The sequence below is a fragment of the Schistocerca gregaria genome, chromosome 1, assembly GCF_023897955.1.
Source record: "Schistocerca gregaria isolate iqSchGreg1 chromosome 1, iqSchGreg1.2, whole genome shotgun sequence".
NCBI lineage: Eukaryota > Metazoa > Arthropoda > Insecta > Orthoptera > Acrididae > Schistocerca > Schistocerca gregaria.
The window spans coordinates 552756772-552780202 of record NC_064920.1 but is presented as its reverse complement, the minus strand read 5'-3'; the positions used below and the strand labels follow the sequence as shown (position 1 = coordinate 552780202).

At 40.0% G+C, this 23431-nt stretch overlaps 1 protein-coding gene across 2 annotated transcripts in view; it reads right to left on the bottom strand.

Annotated features, from left to right (window-relative positions):
• Window positions 1–3470: 3470 nt before the first annotated feature.
• The window catches only part of LOC126356152 (amphoterin-induced protein 3-like), a 306886-nt gene continuing 286925 nt past the window's right edge, over window positions 3471–23431 (bottom strand). For both annotated transcript variants that reach the window (XM_050006908.1, XM_050006900.1), the window contains one exon: window positions 3471–9157. In XM_050006908.1, the coding sequence (XP_049862865.1) occupies window positions 8868–9157 (290 nt within the window). In that variant the 3' untranslated portion in view covers window positions 3471–8867. The remainder of the gene's footprint in view (window positions 9158–23431) is intronic.

The window sequence follows — 23431 nt, the reverse complement described above, 5'->3', positions numbered from 1 at the left end:
TCCGAAACTAAAACCTCTCAATAGTTCTAGCATAACAAATCCTAGCTGTAAACAAATCACACCAAATCGAGCGAGTGACCACACCAAAACTTAACCATATCTCGGTACAGTTGTCGGAAAATTGGTTGGACCGATCGGTAACTGGTCTCAGAAGCTTGCACAATAGCAACTTTGGATAGAGAATGGAAAATGACGCCACTACCGAGGATAACCGACAACACCGATCAGTGTGAATGATAATAGGGTCCCAGGCCTGGCAGGATACGTAATAACCGCGAACAACGTCGAGTACTCAGTGATCACTTAAGTACACAGGAATGCTGCAAACTCATCTCAGACAGCGTTATCAGGATCTGACAGTTTGAAAGGGGTCTCATTGTGGATCTCCATTAGGCAGGTTATTCTAATCGGACAATATCCTGATTTCTGGGGCATTAAAATGCAGGCAGTTACCCAATGTTGCATTGCATGGGATTGTGAAGGCAGGCACTCTCTTCTAGCTTCCAGTTGACCACGCGCTGTATTGCACGCCAAGCACATCTTAACTCCTTCACATCTGCACCTGCCATCTGAGAAGTAGCATACTCCCTGCAACATTGTCTCATGCTGCACTATTCGACATAGACTAACGGCAACCAGACTATGGAATAACCGTCCCTTGTATAGGCTTGCATTAAACTGCAGAACCAAATTGGCTAATGCTGGAGTGATGAAATGACCAGGAAGAATGTACTGATCGTGAATGGCGTCGTTTTGCATTCAGTGGTGAATCACGGTTCTGCTCTACCCAGAATGACCATCGTCGGCCAGTATGGCGGCGACCATTCTCCCAATGTGTTGGGGGACAGAGCAGTGTTACTCCTCACATCACAGCACGGGGCGCTATCAAGTACAAGTTCAGGTCAAGGCTTGCAGTGATTAAGTTAACTCCAACGGCCTACGCTATGCCAAGTGCACAATGCGTCCTACTATGTTAACTGTCATGTGACAATATCGTGTTGGCATTTGTCAAGGAGCAATGTTCATCCACACATAGAAAATACGTGCAAACTGTAGGCACCATGCTATAGTACTACTCTGGCCAGCAACACCCCCAGATTTGCCACCAACAGAACACGTGTGGGATCAGGTTGCATGCCAATCCTGTTTCAGTACCAGTATCCAGTGTACCAAGGACCAGTTACAACCGTTGTCAGCCAGCTTGCCTCAGAAGAAGATGCAATGGCCGTATGTCACCATCCCCATCCTTCAGTGCAAGAGTCTAGTTGAGAGGGGAAGGGGTTGGGGTTGGTTCGCCAAATCATACTGGTGTGTAGGCACACACTGACCAAATCTTGTAAATCTATTTTGTAACCACTTTAACAACATTCGTACACACACATATCAAGTTTAATTTCGTTTCTGATCCCCTTCTGAAAGCTTAGCTTTTTCATCATATACTGTATTTAAAAAAGAGGTGAAATGAACCTGCAAGAATTTTACACATTATGTTCCATTGAAGGAAGAGAGCTCGTTCTTCGCTGTTCCAAGCAGGCCTATGGATTAGATATCTGTCTTCCATTGCAAAATAAATTTCTACAAATACTTAGAGCGTGGATTAATCACAATGTCGACCTATTGTAGCATTGTCTGGGGAAACACAATTTCAGTGTAAGTGCTAGTGTTTAGATATACACTCCTGGAAATTGAAATAAGAACACCGTGAATTCATTGTCCCAGGAAGGGGAAACTTTATTGACACATTCCTGGGGTCAGATACATCACATGATCACACTGACAGAACCACAGGCACATAGACACAGGCAACAGAGCATGCACAATGTCGGCACTAGTACAGTGTATATCCACCTTTCACAGCAATGCAGGCTGCTATTCTCCCATGGAGATGATCGTAGAGATGCTGGATGTAGTCCTGTGGGACGGCTTGCCATGCCATTTCCACCTGGCCCCTCAGTTGGACCAGCGTTCGTGCTGGACGTGCAGACCGCGTGAGACAACGCTTCATCCAGTCCCAAACATGCTCAATGGGGGACAGATCCAGAGATCTTGCTGGCCAGGGTAATTGACTTACACCTTCTAGAGCACGTTGGGTGGCACGGGATACATGCGGACGTGCATTGTCCTGTTGGAACAGCAAGTTCCCTTGCCAGTCTAGGAATGGTAGAACGATGGGTTCGATGACGTTTTGGATGTACCGTGCACTATTCAGTGTCCCCTCGACGATCACCAGAAGTGTACGGCCAGTGTAGGAGATCGGTCCCCACACCATGATGCCGGGTGTTGGCCATGTGTGCCTCGGTCGTATGCAGTCCTGATTGTGGCGCTCACCTGCACGGCGCCAAACACGCATACGACCATCATTGGCACCAAGGCAGAAGCGACTCTCATCGCTGAAGACGACACGTCTCCATTCGTCCCTCCATTCACGCCTGTCGCGACACCACTGGAGGCGGGCTGCACGATGTTGGGGCGTGAGCGGAAGACGGCCTAACGGTATGCGGGACCGTAGCCCAGCTTCATGGAGACAGTTGCGAATGGTCCTCGGCGATACTCCAGGAGCAACAGTGTCCCTAATTTGCTGGGAAGTGGCGGTGCGGTCCCCTACGGCACTGCGTAGGATCCTACGGTCTTGGCGTGCATCCGTGCGTCGCTGCGGTCCGGTCCCAGGTCGACGGGCACGTGCACCTTCCGCCGACCACTGGCGACAACATTGATGTACTGTGGAGACCTCACGCCCCACGTGTTGAGCAATTCGGCGGTACGTCCACCCGGCCTCCCGCATGCCCACTATACGCCCTCGCTCAAAGTCCGTCAACTGCACATACGGTTCACGTCCACTCTGTCGCGGCATGCTACCAGTGTTAAAGACTGCGATGGAGCTCCGTATGCCACGGCAAACTGGCTGACACTGACGGCGGCGGTGCACAAATGCTGCACAGCTAGCACCATTCGACGGCCAACACCGCGGTTCCTGGTGTGTCTGCTGTGCCGTGCGTGTGATCATTGCTTGTACAGTCCTCTTGCAGTGTCCGGAGCAAGTATGGTGGGTCTGACACACCGGTATCAATGTGTTCTTTTTTCCATTTCCAGGAGTTTATATGCTATCCAACCTGAGTTGAGTGAAAACTAAAAGGCATTAATTTTCTGGGAAGACAGATTATATGAAAGTATTTTGACGAATACATATGGAAAATCTCTTTCATCTCAGCTAGTAATCTTCCCAAAGAAGTGTATCTGGTGACACTAGAATCTTAAAAAAATCATCATAGATCCAAAAGCATAGTATCTGTGTCACTAGGTGAAGCAGATTTTGATTAAATTTAGAGTCACATGCAGATTTGTTAATAACGCTGAATGGATTTGGGGAAATGGATTTCTCCATTAATGGCAGTTACTGCAGTTACATAAAATGATGAAGAAATGACAAAAGGTAATTAGTTTTTATACTTCGTTCAATTAAAACTTCAACAATTTATTTACACCTTTATTATAAAACTATATGTCTGTACAAAACAGTTAATACGTGTTTTCTGAAAATAAACTAAATAAGAAATAACTATGTCCCATAAATCATCACATCATCAATTACACGGCTTTTACAGGCCTAAAAACAGATTACCAGATTACAAGTGTGCGTGAGAGAGAGAGAGAGAGAGAGAGAGAGAGAGAGAGAGAGAGAGAGAGAGAGACAGACAGAGAGAGACAGACAGACAGAGAGACAGACAGACAGACAGACAGAGAGACAGACAGACAGACAGAGAGACAGAGAGAGAGACAGAGAGACAGAGAGAGAGACAGAGAGACAGAGAGAGAGAGAGAGAGAGAGAGAGAGATCGAATGTAACAACTACATTCAGCCCATTTTCCTCTATATGAAAATTTCTAAATTACAACATAGAAAATTTCTAAATTACAACATAGCGTACGGAACAATACATTTGAGAACAGAAACATGTTGACTAGAAAAAAATTTTCTTAATTTTAACAGCAATTCGTGAGAAATCGTTTTTCGAAATTTTGCCAGCTCATACATTAAAAAACTGAACCCACGTTCATGGCAGCTTTAACTTCAGGTTAAGTGTTTTGCCAACATTTGCTTCATGTACCTGATGAAAGATAATTACGTTTTCAGTCATAGGGAGTATCAAATAATTAGTATCAGTTCTCACAATGAACAACTAACGTTCAGAAAACATTACATTAAGACAGTAGTGGTCTATTCATATAGATAGAAATGAAACAAATCTAAACTGGAAATTTAGCTACAATATGGTAAAATTTCACTGTACAAAATGTTTGTATAGGTCGACAAGCAATTTCATTTATTACCTACGCAACATAATACGCCTTGAAGTCCACAGACGCTACATGTTTAATATTTTATTAGATTTTCTTCTTTGCAGTAAAGCCTCTTATGAAGAACATTGTCAGGGTTGTGTGTTCCTGGTCATTCATAGGTGTACTTTCTCCACATCTCCTACAGGATCATAGAAGTTCAATGTTTGTAATAATGTTTGAATTACAAGTCCATATTATGAAATTATGACGTTCTAAGCTAATCATTTTCGTCCTTCTCTTCAGTGTAAGATTTTTGCAGGGCTGTGGAAGCAAGTCTTTGATTATTCTGAGTGCTTAGGAATATTCAACACTTTACTGAGCATGTAAGTAAAGTGTATTGATATCGTGATGCCTGCATCCAACTCTCAACAAACTCTCTCTGGGAACCTATCATGTCTTAAAATAAATAGTTTTGAAATTACATATGATTTTAAATGTTTTGAAAACTAGAATTTAAATGTGTCTGTAACATTTCTGTCAACTTTTAAGGTAACTGCAAAAGGCGGGGGGTGTATAACTTCAATTTTCATTTTTTTAATGGAAAATTGTTATTTGAAGTTGTCTCTAATTTTGTGTATGTTCCGTACATTGTAGATAACTATGTATTTTAATTTATTTTAAAATTAAGTAATTAAGTAATTTCTACAGTTTTGATGAGCACTTGCACAGTTACAACAAGTTATCTCAGGAGCTGTTTGGTCCCGAAGTCCGTGATTTGCTTTGATTTATAGTAAACCTCCTACTGTCTAGATTGGCTTCATTGGTTGCTCTGATACTACTTCCTGTTTATGGTATAATGAATAGTTCCAACAAATTTTTGTAACTCACTTTACACCTTCCATTGTGTATATTTGAACATGTTGCTCATTGAATTGTCTCTCTCTCTTTAATATGAATCCACCAATGGGAATAATTGGGAGGAGAAGAAATCCTTTAAATGGATTCTAAAGATCATGTCCTTTTGTAACCCCACATCCAGAGATTGAGGTTAGGGCAAGCAACACTGAATGAAATGCTTTACATCAAGTGCTTTGAAGAAGCAGCCTGTCAACAGTAATGAATGACTGCAATGTTCAATAAAATTAATTGCTGTCATCTGTGTGATGGAGAGAGGATAATTTCTAAAAAGTCTTCAAAAGGAATAGTTTAGTTCTTAGTTTGGAAGTATCTTGTTCGAGATGAGAGAGTAAGAAAGAATTCTGGACCTCTGAAGAATGTAGAACAGTATCCTTTCTGAGACAAACATCAGATATTTCTATGGGCTGAGATGCATCAGTAAAGACTCTTGGGCTGGAAAAACTGTGTGCTCTTATGAATCTGTCATGGTCAGTTACTAATGTTTCAAGGTACACAGATGCTTTTGCGGGAAATGGTAGAAGTAATGGCAAAGACTCAATTAAATCTGCAACAGTAAAAGTAGTTGACGGAAATAATGGTAACAATGACATTTGAATAGGATTTGATGGACTGTGGAAGAAAATGGACCATGAAGCTAAACAATCTTGTGCAGATGCTGTAAGTATTAATAAGGGGCAGATGCTTGATGTTGAAGTACTGTTGAAACATTGCCGTAGATGCACAAACGTTGGTACTAATAATGAAATGAAACAACTGCATGAACCTAACTGTCAAAGAACAAATGAGGGATCTAGTGGAGGTATGGAAGTTTCTCATCACTGAAGATCTTTCAGCACTGTCAAGAACAACATGGGGTTTGTTATGCTGAATTCATTGTGATGGTGATTCCAGTTCATTCGAATCAATAATTTTCAGCAGGTCCTATGACGATGTAACACCACAAAAGTTAGAATATGTGTCCTGTACGTAAATGAATGGATATCTGACTGCATAAAATCAGGCAGAACATTTCTAGCAATAAGCTTGAAGAAGAAGGCAAGACTGTTTAAATGATGTCTGACAGACATAAAAGTGAATACTTTGGCCAAGCCATTAGAAAGAATACAGACAACCTGTAAGGAATGAGAAATGCTGTCTGGGCAAAGTTAAGTGATGAGAAACCACTACACAAATTGTGTTCAATTGACTCGTGTAATACTTTAGAGCTGAGGCAACAGGAACTAAGTATACCCATTGTAACGCCATCACTGAAGCTGTTGGAGCAGTAGTAAACCCAGCACATAGAGATCTAGGACATACAGATCTTCTAAAGTAATGCATTTCAGGAAAACCTCAAACTGTAAATGAGTCAACAATGTAAAATGGACCAGGGTGTACAAAAGTGTATTTTGGGCTTGAAAGGAGTGAATATTGGGGTCAATAGTGCTTTAATCTACTTCAGTGATGAATGCGAGCAGAATAAAGGTTCTGAAGAAATTTTAAGTCTGGCCACAATACAGAGGCAATCCTACAAGAAATGGATAGTCAGCGAGTCCTCAAGGCAGAAACTATGTTAAATATACAAGAGCAACAGCAGCAAGATTCCCAGAAAGAGAAACGTTCGAAAGCTGGAGAGTCTTAGGCTGTCACTTCATTCAATAGTCAGTTTTCCTTTACTTCAACTTTCAAGTGCAATTTCTGATAAACTAGGTTTTTGCAAGTGTATCCCATTATCTCAGAAGATACTCCAATTAATGTTCTGTAATTTTTACCTCTTATTGGTGGTGATATTTTATTTATGTGGATCTACACTGGTACAGATAGCACTCATTCTTTGATCATAAAAATATTTTTTTAAAACTTACCTAAATTTTTAAGACCTGCATTAAATTCATGTCTTGATCCCTAACAAAGTGAGATATGTGCTAAGAAATCAGTGAATGTGTAAGATATTGCACTACATCCTTTCAAAGTTTTATTGCCTTGGATAGTTCCTAAAGAAATGGACTAGAACAATGTTAAATTTAACATTATCGGGATAGAGCATTGATACACCCTTTAACTTAAAGATGGAAGGCCGATTTATATGATAAACTGAACATGAAGACATTAAGAATGTAACACACCTAGAAAATTACCAACTCTTATCCTACAAAAAGACACAATTAAAAAAAAAAACAGTATGAAAAAGGATTTAAAACTGTAACAACATATTAGGTAGTTTTTCTGCTGTGAAATCTGGACAGACAAGTAGAGATTAATACACATCACACAACACAAGTGACTTTATTGTCTAATTGTGTGTGGGTTTTCCAAGGTGGTGATCAGTAGCAAATATTGAACACACTACATGAAACCGAAATGTTGGCAAAACCTCATTTTCAGTCAAGTTACAACATGCAAAAGTTCATACTAACTAGAAAATAGCCTACAAACTGACTTAAATGCCTAACATTCACCGAATTAGTTCGAATATACTGATCAGCAGTGATTTATGTTACATAGGTTGTAAGGTAAGAACACCTATTTAGCATTGTTGCTGTCATTGTGCTGCACTGTGAGAAATGATTTTACTGCATTCTGATAATTAACAAGCAGTTCACTGAATGAGCATATTTACAGTGCATTCAAGAAGAACCTATAGGAACTGTCTAACTTTCCAAACTTAGTCTGATATAGTACAAGTCACCATTCAGCATATCTGATAAAATGGCACACTCGTCACTACATAACAAATTCAATCATTTATATAACTGCCTCTGTAATTTCATGGATGTCATTAAAAGTAACATTCTGTTACTGGAGATTTTTATACTGTCTTAATCAAATTTAAAACATCATTAATATTTATACTCAAATGACTTCCATGCAGATTCTGTTAACAGTTAACGTCTGTACGAGTACCTCTAACAAAGATTGAAACAATACGACAAGAATTTTAACGTTTTATAATCAAAATAACTTTTCTATAATAAATATTGCTAAATGAAGGTGCTCGCAGGTTTTAATATCACTTTTCTCTTGAACTTTTAGCTCTATACTAATTTTAGAGGAGTAAAAATATTGTTGAGGGCAATGAGAAACCTTGGGGGTCCTCTTATTTTCACCTAAACACATAAGAAATAAGCCTCATTCATGTTCCAAAGCAGTATGGGTTAGATAACCACTACAACATATCTTGAAAATAATATCTGCTGAAAAATAACACTGCCAATTCCAGCATACTGTTATATTATTGAATATACTCTTAATTCATTCTTTCGTTTTGAAGTTCATTGTTTTGCCAAAATTTGACTGCTTTTCACTCAATAAGATGATGAATGATATTTAACTGCCTTTGATCCATAGCAAAATTTCAAATAGATTTGCTTGGTTTGTTATCTCCTAGAGTTGTCATAACTTTCATAAATTTAATGGAACACTTCTTAGGCACATAAATGCTGGACATGGTAAGTTTGTGAGCTATAGTTTCTTGCTCTAGTCACAGCCACACTGAACACTAAAGTGATTGTATATATTGTCTTTGAACGTCTTTGCACTATCATATTTTCATTGCATTCACTTTCACGAAGCGAAACTAATACTAATCACTTACATCACAGAAACATCACAGTCGTATTGCAGAACAGTTGAATGTACAAAGAGATGAGAGAATGTGTAGGAATCTCGAGTCACTTTCTGCTCCATTAAGAACTACAAGTCTTGTAGGAGCTGTGAAGATGAAGGGTCTGGAGGCATTTTCTTCACGTCATTACACGCCATCTGGTTGTTATTGTTTGCAGACACTTTTCTCCTGGAGGAATTCCTGCAGTGCATAAACAGTGCCCCAGTGAGCACGATGATCACAATGATAGCAGCTGCTATCCCTGCCCACATCCATGTCTTCTTTATTGCAGCTTGACGCTGAAATGTCTCTACTTTGCTATTACATCTCGAATGGAGATCTAATGCTTCTCTCAGTGATGTTGAATTGTCACACAGTTCTGTAAATGTAAAGCAAAATCTTCCTATTACTGGCTCTGTTACCATAAACATGCACTGCATCTGTACAGCTACACTAAATCCAAACAATTTTATCTCAAACATATGAATACATTATAGTCAGAAGAAATAAAATTTAAAAATTTATCACATTATTTTTTACTGCGATTTCTTGCTAAAATATAGAATAAGTGAGACAGCAGACAATAGCAGCAAACCCTCAATATGGACAACAAACTAAGAAATTACATGCAGTGTGTGTATTTTGTTTCCAAGTCAGAAATTTCTATACTATAAAAATGTAATTGACTCAACAATCAATTACCTGTGGTTCAGAGAGATATCATATGATGAAGGGCACGAGTTTCAACCACTTTAGTATTTTCTACCAACTATCTTCTTGTTACAGCAGGTTTTAGATTGTGTTGGTTGAATTTCACAATTTATGTATAAATTATGTTTTTAAATTTATTGCTTTTGGCTGTCACTAACTAAATACTGAAATACAGCAGGACTAGTAGTGAAGTTGTTGAAAGGACTCTAGATTGTCATTTGTACTTTTATTGTAGCTGCCTTCATAATTAATTGGGCACAAGGTAGATTGCCTGTCAAAGACTGCACTTCTTACACCTATGTTTTAGGGGAAGCTTGGAGTTTGAAATATGACAGTTAAAAAAATTAAACTTATTATACAACATTCTACACAAGAGTAAGTTTCTTTAATTGCAAATTTGGAAACAGGTAAATAGCAATTTAGTGTGCATTTGCCAATTAATCTACTATGGTTAACCTAGATATTCAATATATTAACAGCAGAGTCTGTAACTAATGAGATAATGAAGTGTACTTTTGGCACCCCATAATCAGTAACAAACTGTGAAATCTAGAGCCACTGGAAAGAATCTACTAGGAAAAAAAAACCTGTGGTAAACCTAGACTATAGAAAGGAAAAAATTAACAAATGAAAGACTGCTACAAAATGTCACTAAACGGATGTGATGCCTGTACACTGAAAGATTTAAATTTATTGCAACTAACCAAGGGAAAATTCTGAAGTGCGATTTTGATGAAACTTGGTGCGTATATAGAAGAATCAAAATAATGCAAGACACCATTTTTTTTTTTTCGAATTCACTTTTAAGATGTACAACACACTGCGAAGGTAATTTTCATAATAAGTTTCGAATGAGTATTTTGAAACCATCATATTTAAAAATGTGTTCCATGTAAAAGTGGAAATGCAGTTAGGATTCTCAAAAAGTGTACAATCAATTCTGATAATACTTTGAAATTTTACAAAACCCTTCACTATCAAAAATATATTTTGAAAAATAAACAACTTTTCATAAATAATGAAGCTGCTTTCATGCCACATCCATTTATGCATAATAAAGCTGTTTTATGGAGTACCATTTTTAGAAAATAAGCTGTACATAATGTCCTGTCTGAGTATTTCCAGCATGCCCAATTAAAATATCTGGAAGTTCATTATTATTCCAAATTATTTATTTTTTCCGATTTTTGTTTGATATTTGGTAACAGTTATTTTACATCCCTGGCTTTATGGTTTTTAGTTTATTGTTGTACATATACTTTATTAATTGAAAATAATAACTAATTATCATCAGAGCACAAAATCATTACAATAATGTTAATCTGTAAAGGCATACTTAAAACATAACTTTTTTACATCATGCACATAAAATGAAAAATTTTTTGGCATCATACACCAATGACACAATTACCACAAAATTCAGCAAAATTTGAAATTGTGGTTACAATCTTCTAATTTATATATCAGTACACTGGTGTTACTTGGTGAAGAGAACCGATTATGCATTACTGACTGAAATATTACAATGAGTATCAAATAACAATTACTACTCTTCATTTCTTGGACATCTCCAATGCTGCAAAACATATAAAATAATTCTTTGAGTATCTACTCCAATGGCATAGCTGTGCTGGTACTGCGAATGGCTGAAAGCAAGGGAAACTACGGCTGTGATTTGTGGTTTTTCCCGAGGGCATGCAGCTTTACTGTATGGTTAAATAATGATGGCGTCCTCTTAGGTAAAATATTCTGGAGGGGGGGGGGGGGGGGGCTACTCAAGAAGATGTCGTTATCAGGAGAAAGAAAACTGGCATTCTACGGATCGGAGCGTGGAATATCAAATCCCTTAATCGGGCAGGGAGGTTAGAAAATTTAAAAATGGAAAAGGATAGGCTAAAGTTAGATATAGTGTGAATTAGTGAAGTTTGGTGGCAGGAGGAACAAGACTTCTGGTCAGGTGACTATAGGGTTATAAATACAAAATCAGATGGGGGTAATGCAGGAGTAGGTTTAATAATGAATAAAACAATAGGAATGCGGGTAAGCTACTACAAGCAGCATAGTGAACGCATTATCATGGCCAAGATAGACATGAAGCCCACACCTACTACCGGAGTACAAGTTTATATGCCTACTAGCTCTGCAGATGATGAAATTGAAGAAATGTATGATGAGATAATAGAAATTATTCAGATAGTGAAGGGTGACGAAAATTTAATAGTCATGGGTGACTGGAATTCGAGAGTAGGAAAAGAGAGAGAAGGAAACATAGTAGGTGAATATGGATTGCGGCTAAGAAAAGAAATAGGAAGCTGCCTGGTGGAATTTTCACAGAGCACAACTTAATCATAGCTAACACTTGGTTCAAGGATCATAAAATAAGGCTGTATACATGGAAGAAGCCTGGAGATAACAGGTTTCAGATAGATTATCTAATGGTAAGACAGAGATTTACGAACAAGGTTTTAAATTGTAAGACATTTCCAGGGGCAGATGTGGACTGACCACAATCTATTGATTATGAAATGTAGATTAAAACTGAAGAAACTGCAAAAGGGTAAAAATTTAAGGAGATGGGACTTGGATAAACTGACTAAACCAGAGGTTGTACAGAGTTTCAGGGGGAGCATATGGAAAAAAACGAAGGAAAAAAGGAAAAAAAGGAAAAAACGAAGGAAGAAAAAGGAAAAAAAAGGAAAAAAAAGGAAAAAAAAGGGAAAAAAAAGGAAAAAAAAAGGGGGGAAAAGGAAAAAAAAGGGGGGGAAAAGGAAAAAAAAGGGGGGGAAAAGGAAAAAAAAGGGGGGAAAAGGAAAAAAAAGGGGGGAAAAGGAAAAAAAAGGGGGGAAAAGGAAAAAAAGGGGGGGGAAAAGGAAAAAAAAGGGGGGAAAAGGAAAAAAAAGGGGGGGAAAAGGAAAAAAAAGGGGGGAAAAGGAAAAAAAGGGGGGAAAAGGAAAAAAAAGGGGGGAAAAGGAAAAAAAAGGGGGGAAAAGGAAAAAAAAGGGGGGACAAGGAAAAAAAAGGGGGGACAAGGAAAAAAAAAGGGGGGACAAGGAAAAAAAAAGGGGGGACAAGGAAAAAAAAGGGGGGACAAGGAAAAAAAAGGGGGGACAAGGAAAAAAAAGGGGGGACAAGGAAAAAAAAGGGGGGACAAGGAAAAAAAAGGGGGGACAAGGAAAAAAAAGGGGGGACAAGGAAAAAAAAGGGGGGACAAGGAAAAAAAAGGGGGGACAAGGAAAAAAAAGGGGGGACAAGGAAAAAAAAGGGGGGACAAGGAAAAAAAAGGGGGGACAAGGAAAAAAAAGGGGGGGACAAGGAAAAAAAAGGGGGGACAAGGAAAAAAGGGGGGAAAAGGAGAAAAGGGGGGAAAGGAAAAAAAGTGGGAAAAAAGGGAAAAGGGAGGAAAAAAGGGAAAAGGGAGGAAAAGGGGGGAAAGGGAGGAAAAGGGGGGAAAAGGGGGGAAAGGGTGGGGAAAAGGGGGGAAAGGGTGGGGAAAAGGGGGGAAAGGGTGGGGAAAAGGGGGGAAAGGGTGGGGAAAAGGGGGGAAAGGGTGGGGAAAAGGGGGGAAAGGGTGGGGAAAAGGGGGGAAAGGGTGGGGAAAAGGGGGGAAAGGGTGGGGAAAAGGGGGGAAAGGGTGGGGAAAAGGGGGGAAAGGGTGGGGAAAAGGGGGGAAAGGGTGGGGAAAAGGGGGGAAAGGGTGGGGAAAGGGTGGGGAAAAGGGGGGAAAGGGTGGGGAAAGGGTGGGGAAAGGGGGGGAAAGGGTGGGGGAAAGGGGGGAAAGGGTGGGGGAAAGGGGGGAAAGTGGGGAAAGTGGGGAAAGTGGGGAAAGTGGGGAAAGTGGGGAAAGTGGGGAAAGTGGGGAAAGTGGGGAAAGTGGGGAAAGTGGGGAAAGTGGGGAAAGTGGGGAAAGTGGGGAAAGTGGGGAAAGTGGGGAAAGTGGGGAAAGTGGGGAAAGTGGGGGGAAAGTGGGGGGAAAGGGGGGAAAGGGGGAAAAGGGGAAAAGGGGGAAAAGGGGGAAAAGGGGGAAAAGGGGGAAAAGGGGGAAAAGGGGGAAAAGGGGGAAAAGGGGGGAAAAGGGGGAAAAGGGGGGAAAAGGGGGGAAAAGGGGGGAAAAGGGGGGAAAAGGGGGGAAAAGGGGGGAAAAGGGGGGAAAAGGGGGGAAAAGGGGGGAAAAGGGGGGAAAAGGGGGGAAAAGGGGGGAAAGTTGGGAAAAGGGGGGAAAAGGGGGGGCAAAGGGGGGAAAAGGGGGGAAAAGGGGGGGCAAAGGGGGGAAAAGGGGGGAAAAGAAGGGGAAAAGAGGGGGAAAAGAGGGGGAAAAGAGGGGAAAAGAGGGGAAAAGAGGGGAAAAGAGGGGAAAAGAGGAAAAAAGAGGAAAAAAGAGGGGAAACGGAAAAAAGAGGGGAAAAGGAAAATAGAGGGGAAAAGGAAAAAAAAGGGGAAAAGGAAAAAAGAGGGGAAAAGGAAAAAAGAGGGGAAAAGGAAAAAAAGGGAATAGGAAAAAAGGGAAAAGGAAAAAGAGAGAAGAAAAGAGAAAAGAGAAAAGAAAAAATTGGAATAGGCATTAAAATTCATGGAGTAGAAATATAAACTTTTAGGTTCGCTGATGACATTGTAATTCTGTCAGAGACAGCAAAGGACTTGGAAGAGCAGTTGAATGGAATGGGCAGTATCGTGAAAGGAGGATAATGGAATGTAGTCGAATTAAGTCGGGTGATGCTGTGGGAATTAGATTAGGAAATGAGACGCTCACTTTGTAAAGGAGTTTGGTATTTGGGGAGCAAAATAACTGATGATGGTCGAAGTTGAGGAGATATGAAATTGGCAAGGAAAGTGTTTCTGAAGAAGAGAAATTTGTTAACATAGAGTATAGATGTAAGTGTCAGGAAGTCATTTCTGAAAGTATTTGTATGGAGTGTAGGCATGTATGGAAGTGAAACATGGGTGATAAATAGTTTGGACAAGAATAGAATAGAACCTTTTGAAATGTGGTGCTACAGAAGAATGCTGAAGATTAGATGGGTAGATCACATAACTAATGAGGAGGTATTGAACAGAATTGGAGAGAAGAGAAACTTGTGGCACAACTTGACTAGAAGAAGGGATAGGTTGGTAGGGCATATTCTGAGGCATCAAGGGATCACAAATTTAGCATTGGAGGGCAGCGTGGAGGGTAAAAATCGTAGAGGGAGACCAAGAGATGAATACACTAAGCAGATTCAGAAGGCTGTAGGTTTCAGTAGGTACTGGGAGAGGAAGAGGCTTGCACAGAATGGAGTAGCATGGAGAGCTGCATCAAACCAATCTCAGGACTGAAGACCACAACAATTACTTCAACAAAATTTGCTACAACTTGTAGAGACAGTGTAGCTGATGATTTGTTAGTGCCAATATAAATTTTAAGAAATTCAGGATGACATGATATTCTCTTCCACAAATATATATTTATTGCTGAAAACTGTATCAAAATTTTATCAAAAAAGTCAGTCGGTAAACTGAGGTCTTCCTGGTTGATTCACCACTGTTTTTACATATTTATAACCATCATTCCTTGTACTGTTCGCTATTAGAAATAGAAATTTAATGTATTACAATCAAAATCTCGTTGGTGTAAGATGACTGGCCACATCCACTTATACATTAATTTATTCCTCTCACATTGCAACAAAGTTTTACATGGCTTTTAGCTTTTAGCGCTGAAAAAGTTCCTAACATTTACATGAGTTTATTAAAAATTATAACAATAAGCTAGTTTCACACATGCATTCAGAAGCACACCAAGCTCAAACTCTTATGAATCACCGAAATTCCACGAGTAATGGAGATAATGGGTGTGGGGCACCACATTAGTAGTGTGTAGATAAGTTAAAAATTAGGGTCTGATAGGAGGTGTGCATTTGTGATGACCATTGTGTCCAGATGGCTTAATAATCAAAGGATCTGCCTGGTGAGCTAGACACCCGGGTTCGAATTCCAGCCTGGCATAAATTTTCTGCCTTCTCCATTGATTTCAATCAATACCTATTTGCAGTAAATGTCTGTAATTCCTTTGCATCTTGAAATTGCTTATGTTTTGTGTTGAAGTATCAGTTAGTGACAGTCCAACCAACACAAAGATATTTGTATGCTTGCTAAGGTCGAAATGAAATTAATCTCTGAAAATGAATCAGTATAATAAACCAAGTTCTAAAATTCCCAGATAAATGAAATATACTGAAGATAGAAGAAACGGGTACACCTGCCTAATATTGCGTAGGGCCTCCACCAGACCACTCACGTGCCATAACACGGCATGGTATGCACTCGACTAATGGATGAAGTAGTGCTGGAGGGAACTGACTTTATGAATCCTGAGAGCTGTCTATAAATCCTTAAGAGTACAAGGGAGTGGAGGCCACTTCTGAACAGCATGTTGCAAGGCATCCCACATATGCTACATAACATTCATGTCTGGAGAGCTTGGTGGCCAGCGGAAGTGACCAAACTCAGATGAGTGTTCCAGGAGCCACTCTGTAACAGTTCTCGATGTGTGAGTGTCTCACTGTCCTGCTGGAATTTCCTAAGTCTGTCAGAGTGCACAATGGACATGAATGGGTGCATGTGATCAGACAGGATGCATACGTACGTGTCACCTGTGAGAGTCATATCTAGACTTATCAGGGGGTCCCATATCAGTCCAACTGGACACACCCCACACCACTGCAGAGCCTCCACCAGCCTGAACAGTCCCCTGCTGACATGCAGGTCCATGGATCATGAGGTCTTCTCCATACCCATACATGTCCATCCGCTCGATACAATTTGAAACGAGACTCGTCCAGCAGCCAACACGTTTCCCGCCATCAGTAGTCCAATGTCGGTATTGATGCTCTCAGGCAAGGCAAAAGCTATGTGGTGTGCAGCCATCAAGGGTACACGAGTAGGCCTTTGGCTCAGAAAGATCATGTCAATGATGTTTCGTTGAATGGTTTGCACACTGACACTTGTTGATGGCCCAGCACTGAAATCTGCAGCAGTTTGTGAAAGAGACACACTTCTGTCACACTGAACGATTCTCTTCAGTTGTTGTTGGTCCCGTTCTTGCAGGATCTTTTTCCGGCCTCAGCGACATCGCAGATTTGATGTTTTAGCGGATTCCTGAAATTCACTGCACAGTCGTGAAATGGTCGCAGGTAAAATCACCACTTCATCGCTACCTCGGAGATACTGTGTCCCATCACTCATGCGCCGACTATAACACCACTTTCAAACTCATTCAAATCTTACAACCTGCCACTGTAGCAATGGTAATCGATCTAACAACTGCACTAGACATTTGTTGTCTTTTCATGCGATGCCGACCGCAGTGCTTATTATGCTTGTTAACGTATCTCTGTATTTGAATACGCATGCCTATACCAGTTTCTTGGGCATTTCGGTGTAATACTGTTACAAAGTTTACTTAAGTCTACACAAGTGGCATCCTGACATCTGAGGCCAACAATTCATGTCATCCTTATCGTAATCATCAATATAGGTACGTTTCAGCTGAAGCTTGATTAAATTGTTTCTAGACTGGGCTCTGACATCAGTCACTCAGCAAAACTGGATCTTAAAATAATCTCACAAAGTTCTTCAAACATCGAGAGCCATAAACATTTAACGGTTGTACCTGTCTTGTTGAGATCACCGGATGAACAAGTTTCTTGTCCTCAGGTATGACACCCAAAGCTGTTTTTTCTCATTGACTCCCATTTCCATAGTTTTGAAAGAGACTAATAGATAGTTTGCACCAAGATTTCGAGAATCTCTTTCTGAAGACCAATACTCACCGGAAGTTTTCTTTCCCTGTGCATGGGAAAATATGTATTATTGTTAGACTCTTGGTTTGGTCAGTGCGAAAGAACCGTTTTGACCATCATACTTGAGGACAAGAAACTGTTTCATCTGGTGATCACAAGATACTTGACAGGGCAGGTACAGCCATTTCGCGTATGTGTGAAGAAAAATTTCAAATCTATTTCTTCTTAATGGTTACAATGTCAAATTCCACCTCACAAACAACATAAACTAAAATTATTAGTGCAGAATCAAGAAAATTAGAAAGTTTTAGATGATCAGTTTGGTTATAGTAAAGGAACCACAGAGGCAATTATGACGTTGCAATTGACAATGGAAGCGAGAAACCACATCTAGGCTGGATGGCAATCCGACCTCTCATCATTAACCCACGGGGTGGATTCGACTCAGGGACAGCGTACGTCCCCATCCAGGGAGCGGTCGAGAGTCACGACTGACATTTCTTGCTTACAGGTGACGTGAATGCTGATGGTGTTAACACATGCCGAACACATTTTGATCATCCTCGTATCAGGAGGAGGAGGAGGAGGAGGAGGAGGAGGAAGAGGAAGCTATCTCCTTGCAGTGGGTTTCAAGTGACTCCACTCAGGTATACCACCTATTAGCTACGCTGAGGTAGCGAAACGTCTTGCGAAATTCCGTGAAACCGGCTCTGTCGCAAGCAAACTGAAACCTGGATGATCGAAAACTGTTATGGATGAAGTAACGCCAAATACTGTTATGGCGCCAAGAGCACAGTACTTGCCCCGTCTCACGGAAACTTTGGCAAGCTAGAAGACAGTAATGAGTATTTTAGCCGTGTATTAACAGATAGCAGAGATCTCGTGGAGTAGTCACGACGCACCCCTGGTTTAACAACATCGCCTTTCTCTCTGTGGGTAGCGACACTGCGATACAAGTCAATGCAACTAAATATTCAGTACTTTTGTTTCAATGCCAAGTACTTCCATAATGAAATCATTTTTTGATACTTACTGAGTATCTAAAGGAAAGTACTTGTCCCGAATCTGTTTTACGCACGCATCTAGGTAGTGGGTGCCTTCTTGTGTCTATGGTACTTTCAGCCCTCGGTGTTTACCTTGCTGCCCCGGGCCTGCTAACCTTTTTATCGGCCATATTGTTCGTTAAAGAGTTAGCTTTCCCTGTGTGGTGGCGCCGCCGAAATCTAAAGTACGGACATAATTTGCTAAAATGAATATAACGGCAAAGTGCGAACAGTGTTTTAAAGTTGAAGTTTTCGGCAACACGTCCAATTCAGTGAACCCGCCAGTACTCATGAAAATGTTGAATGAAAACAATACAAAACCAGCAGTGCCTCCGAGTTTTATTATTAGGCTCATACTCACATTTTACTTGCTTAATCATTTTAACTTTCATGTCTGGATGAAAAAAAAAAAAGACATCAATGACGGTTGTGCCGTCTGATATTAATTTGAAACAAATTCGCTATATGCGAATATCTTGGCATCAGCTGTGTTTGGCCGCAATTATATCACCTAATAGTGACATGTAAAAATCTGTGCCGGCTGGAACTGTAACACGGATTTCCCGCTTATAGCGAATGATTGCATCAAACAGCTTGGCTACCCATGCACGTCTCCGAACCGATCCAAATTTCCACACTGTGTACATTCTGCACTGCAGTCCCCTACAGTCATCAGTGTATAGGGCTGTACACAGTCTGACAGGTGGAAGATTCGGTTGGGCAGGTAAGCGTGGACAGATAGCCGAAGTGGTTACGGCGAACAGTCAGGGTAAGCGTGAAATCCGGGTTTGAGTCCCAGTCAGGCACAAATTTTCACATTTCACTAGCAGGTGGTATATCTGCACTTAATACAGCTGACGCCTTTATGTTGCCTTCAGTGAATTTATCTTGAACTAACGGAGAAATAACACAGCCAATCGGTTTCAAATAATTGTTTAATACAGTGACCTAGGTTTACGCACCTCTAAGGATGTCTTCATCAGAACGAAAATTTAAAAGCCCTATTAAATAATGCACAGAGAATAGGTTTGACAGAAACATGAACCAAGATGAAAAATTCATGACATATAAAGGTTACTTACGTAAAGTTACGTAGTGAGAAGGCAATAGTCAACGCCCAGAGCAGTTATGCTCAAATCAGAAATTAAAAACGTTCCAGCCTTTGGTATGTACATCTTCCAAGTAACGACGTAAGACTGAGCGACGCAGTTGAGACATTACAAGAGAAATAATCGAATTAAAGAACAGTTAATCATCAAAACAAAATCCGAAGCATGTGAGTTTAATGTATTTTAGAAAATAGAAAGTAGTCTGGTAAATGAAATGCAACTACAAGCCATGTATTAGGTTTTACTGAAATGTCCATTACGTAAAGTACAGAGTATTGTAGAATATTTACACAAACAGCTGCACTGTCTAAAAATCTCTAACTGAAGGAAACATTAGTAGCACACATCTATGAGATTTGAAGAAAAGGAAGTTTCGGAATTAGAGGTAAGGAAACACAGTAAATAATAAAAGAATTAAAAAATCAGCATATAGTGATTAAAGGCATTGAAAAACTTTGTGTTACGTAATTTCAACTGCTCACTGATGATGAGACAATAGTTATTAGAAATATGCTTAAAAATCTCTAGCTCTCCGAGCACGTCGAACCTGTGACCTCTTTATTACCTATGCAAAATGGTAATTATTTCAGAACTTTTAGGTTTGTGACCGGAAATTAAAAGACGATCAGCAAAAGCGAAATGATGTGCATTAGTGCCTCTTTTTCCCTACAAATGTTCCTTATATCTGACACTGAAACGCCTTCCAGTTTGTCCGATATAACAAACGGTACAACTATCAGAAGAGATTTCATAAACTCCTAAACTGTGTATAAGAGCAACTGTGGACTTGAGACTGTGAACAAGATTTTTCTGCAAATTAGTGTTTAGAGAAAAGGGAACTATCCCTCCGTTTTTTAAACTAGACGACGACGAATTCAATAAAGAAATCGGGCTTCAAAATCATACCTAAGAAATTTATACGCGGTACTGTAAGAACCAGCACTGGTACCTACAGTTGTCACTTTAACGTAAGTTTTAACTTTCAAGAGGTTTTCAACTAACGAATAGTCATTACCATTATTAATTGCAATAGCTTTAAATTCATCTCTTCATTAAGCTTACCTGGTGACGACGGCACAAACTGCACGATGAATGGTTGAAGAGAAAAAAGCTTTTCATGGGAATGAGGATGCACTGAACTAAGGGGCCACAATCTGATCTGTATTAGTGGCTTTTCGAAAACTACCGAAGGCAATCTATGGCAATACTAAGGTCCAAATAATGCAGCTGACGATCATTTTCTAACACACAAATGAAACTCATGTTTACGCGAAAACAAAAATTTCCATGCATCATTTTATACACCTTAAAAATTTCATTCTGATGAATACATCCTTAGAGATATCGAAACCTAGGTCACTGTATTAAACAATTATTTGCAACCGGATAGCTGTGTTATTTCTCCATTGAACTTTTATACAGTTTATGAAAGACAGCCATGTTCGAAACTCTAAGATGCAGAGCTGTTAGATGCAGAGCTGTTAGATGCAGATATGTAATAATAATTCTCTTTTGACATCCTCTGACATGCCTATTAATGTAGCGACGGAAACGCTCCACCACTCTATAGATTTTGTTAAAAGCCTTTTGAATGTCACAAAAGAGACATCTGGACATAAGAATGTTACAATATCCAAAATTATACCAATGATTAATTCTTTGCCAACATAACTTAGCAGTATCACACCAATATCAAAAATTGTCAAAGACTGCAAGGCGTTATTGAGAGAGCTGGATAAAAAGTATCGTTTAATTGAACTAGATGACTATGCATCCACTGTTACCCTATTTGATCTAAATTTAAACACTTGCATTTTCAAAATCCAGCAGCATAGAGGCGAGTCATATAAAAACTCAGATTTATGGTTTATGAGAAATGGCTAGTCAGCGTGATCAGAGGGAGATGCTGCTTTATCTACTGTACACAGGAATACGATTACTGGAAACGTCAAACAGCTAGCGTACGGCGCTCTTTACTTGGCAAACCTCGTAATATATTTAGAGAGAAATCAATTTGCAGCATGGGAAGACACGAACGACAATTTCCCATGTTTATACAAATACACTCAATAATATTAACTCATGGTCGTTACAACATCTCTGACGAGTGAGCCAGTGTCATTCCGAAAGGTGATACAACTATGACTCAGAACAAGAAATTTACAATAATTCCTCTTTCTGGACGAGGTCGTTTTTTGTTTAAGGATTTTCATTGGTAAAGAAACAAAATTATTTCAACATTATTTTATCTACGTCTACGTGACTACTATGCAATTCAAACTCAAGTGCCTGACAGAATGTCCATCGAACCCCTTTCACTTTGTTTCTATAGTGTTCCGCACTAAAAGCGCGCGAGAAGAACTAACATCTTAATATTTCCGTACGAGCTCGTATTTTATTGCGATGATCATTTCTCCCTCAGTAGGTGGGCGTCAAGAAAATATTCTCTCTTTCGGGGCAGAAGGTTGGAGATCGAAAATTGCTGAAAAGATCACGCCTCAATGAAAAATACCTTTGGTTTATTGAACTACATAAAATAAGCAATCAAGTCAAATATACACACACAGTATTGCTTCATTCGCATACAAAACTAAGCAAGAATGGATATGAAATGAAATGTCATGTGACGAGGGCCTCCCGTCAGGTATACCGCTCGCCTGGTGCAAGTCTTTCGATTTGACGTCACTTCGGCGACTTGCGCGTCGATGGGGATGAAATGACAATGATTAGGACAACACAACACCCAGTCCCTGAGCCGAGAAAATCTCCGACCCAGCCGGGAATCGAACCCGGGCCCTTAGGATTGACAGTGTGTCGCGCTGACCACTCAGCTACCGCAGGCGGACAGAATCGATATGAGTTGATATGAGTTGGTATCAATACTTTTGGAGTAGTCATAGGAGTAATAACACAAGACGACTTCAGATGTTGTGAACTGAGTAGGTATGGATACACTGATGGTATTTGAACAACCATATCTGTTGGGAAACACGAAGGCAATTGCGTATGCGGCGAAGATCAGTATCTTCGCATACCTTAGAGAGCATATTGTTAACGCTTGTGCTCCCATTCCGGAAATGGGTCCGGCCCAAGTGCAAGGAGGAACGGCCCAAGTGCATAACAACAGACTTAAAAACGTGCTAAACAACAGTTGGAGCGCACCCTGTAGTCTGTGTGTTATCACCAACATTTGCCTTAATGTGTACAAAATGGGGACAATTCTAGGCTGAATAAAGCTATGATCAAATAAAACACTTCATTGCTTCTGTGGCGTAATTCTCTGTCTGCTTGATATGCCATGACCCCTTATCATTTGAAAATTAGGAGTTTTATCCAAGACGGTGACGTCCAAAATGGCTGGTATGTTGTTAAATAGCGTCAAAGGTTTCCCTCTTTCTGACCTCATACTATTTGACTTCTAAATTCTTTTCATCTTCCTATTTTTGTTTTAGGTGTGTCGTTCCACATCTTCACACCAGCGTTTACTATAGTTTGTGTGTTTGTTGACAACAAAGGTCATAGTTTTACTACATTGCTCTCCACAAGCACTTCAACAAAGATGAATTCAGGACCACCTAAATTTAATCTATGCCTTCACAGTTACAAAAAAATTAGATCAATTTCTGTAAGAGAGCAACAGTTTCAGGAAACTACTTTCCGGCTAACAAAAGCTGCTACATGCGTGAGGAAATGTCTTCTGCTAGATACACAGTGTGATTCCATGATGAAGCTACCAACTTTCATGGATGGAGAAGGCTAAATGTATCAGTCTGCTCTGGAAACGATGGAGGCTAAATTTACAAGCGTCAATCGTTCTGATGTCTCCGACAGTGGCATACATGTAGTGGTACTGTAGTTGCTAAGATTTTAGGGCAGACAACGTTCCGAGATGATAGTATGGGCCAAAACAGGAAACTTTATGCAGTAAACATGGGCTCAAAAATGCATACCTTGTTAAATAGAAGGATTTGTTTCATATTAGTGAAGATGAAGAGCTCTGAACTCTTAAGGTATG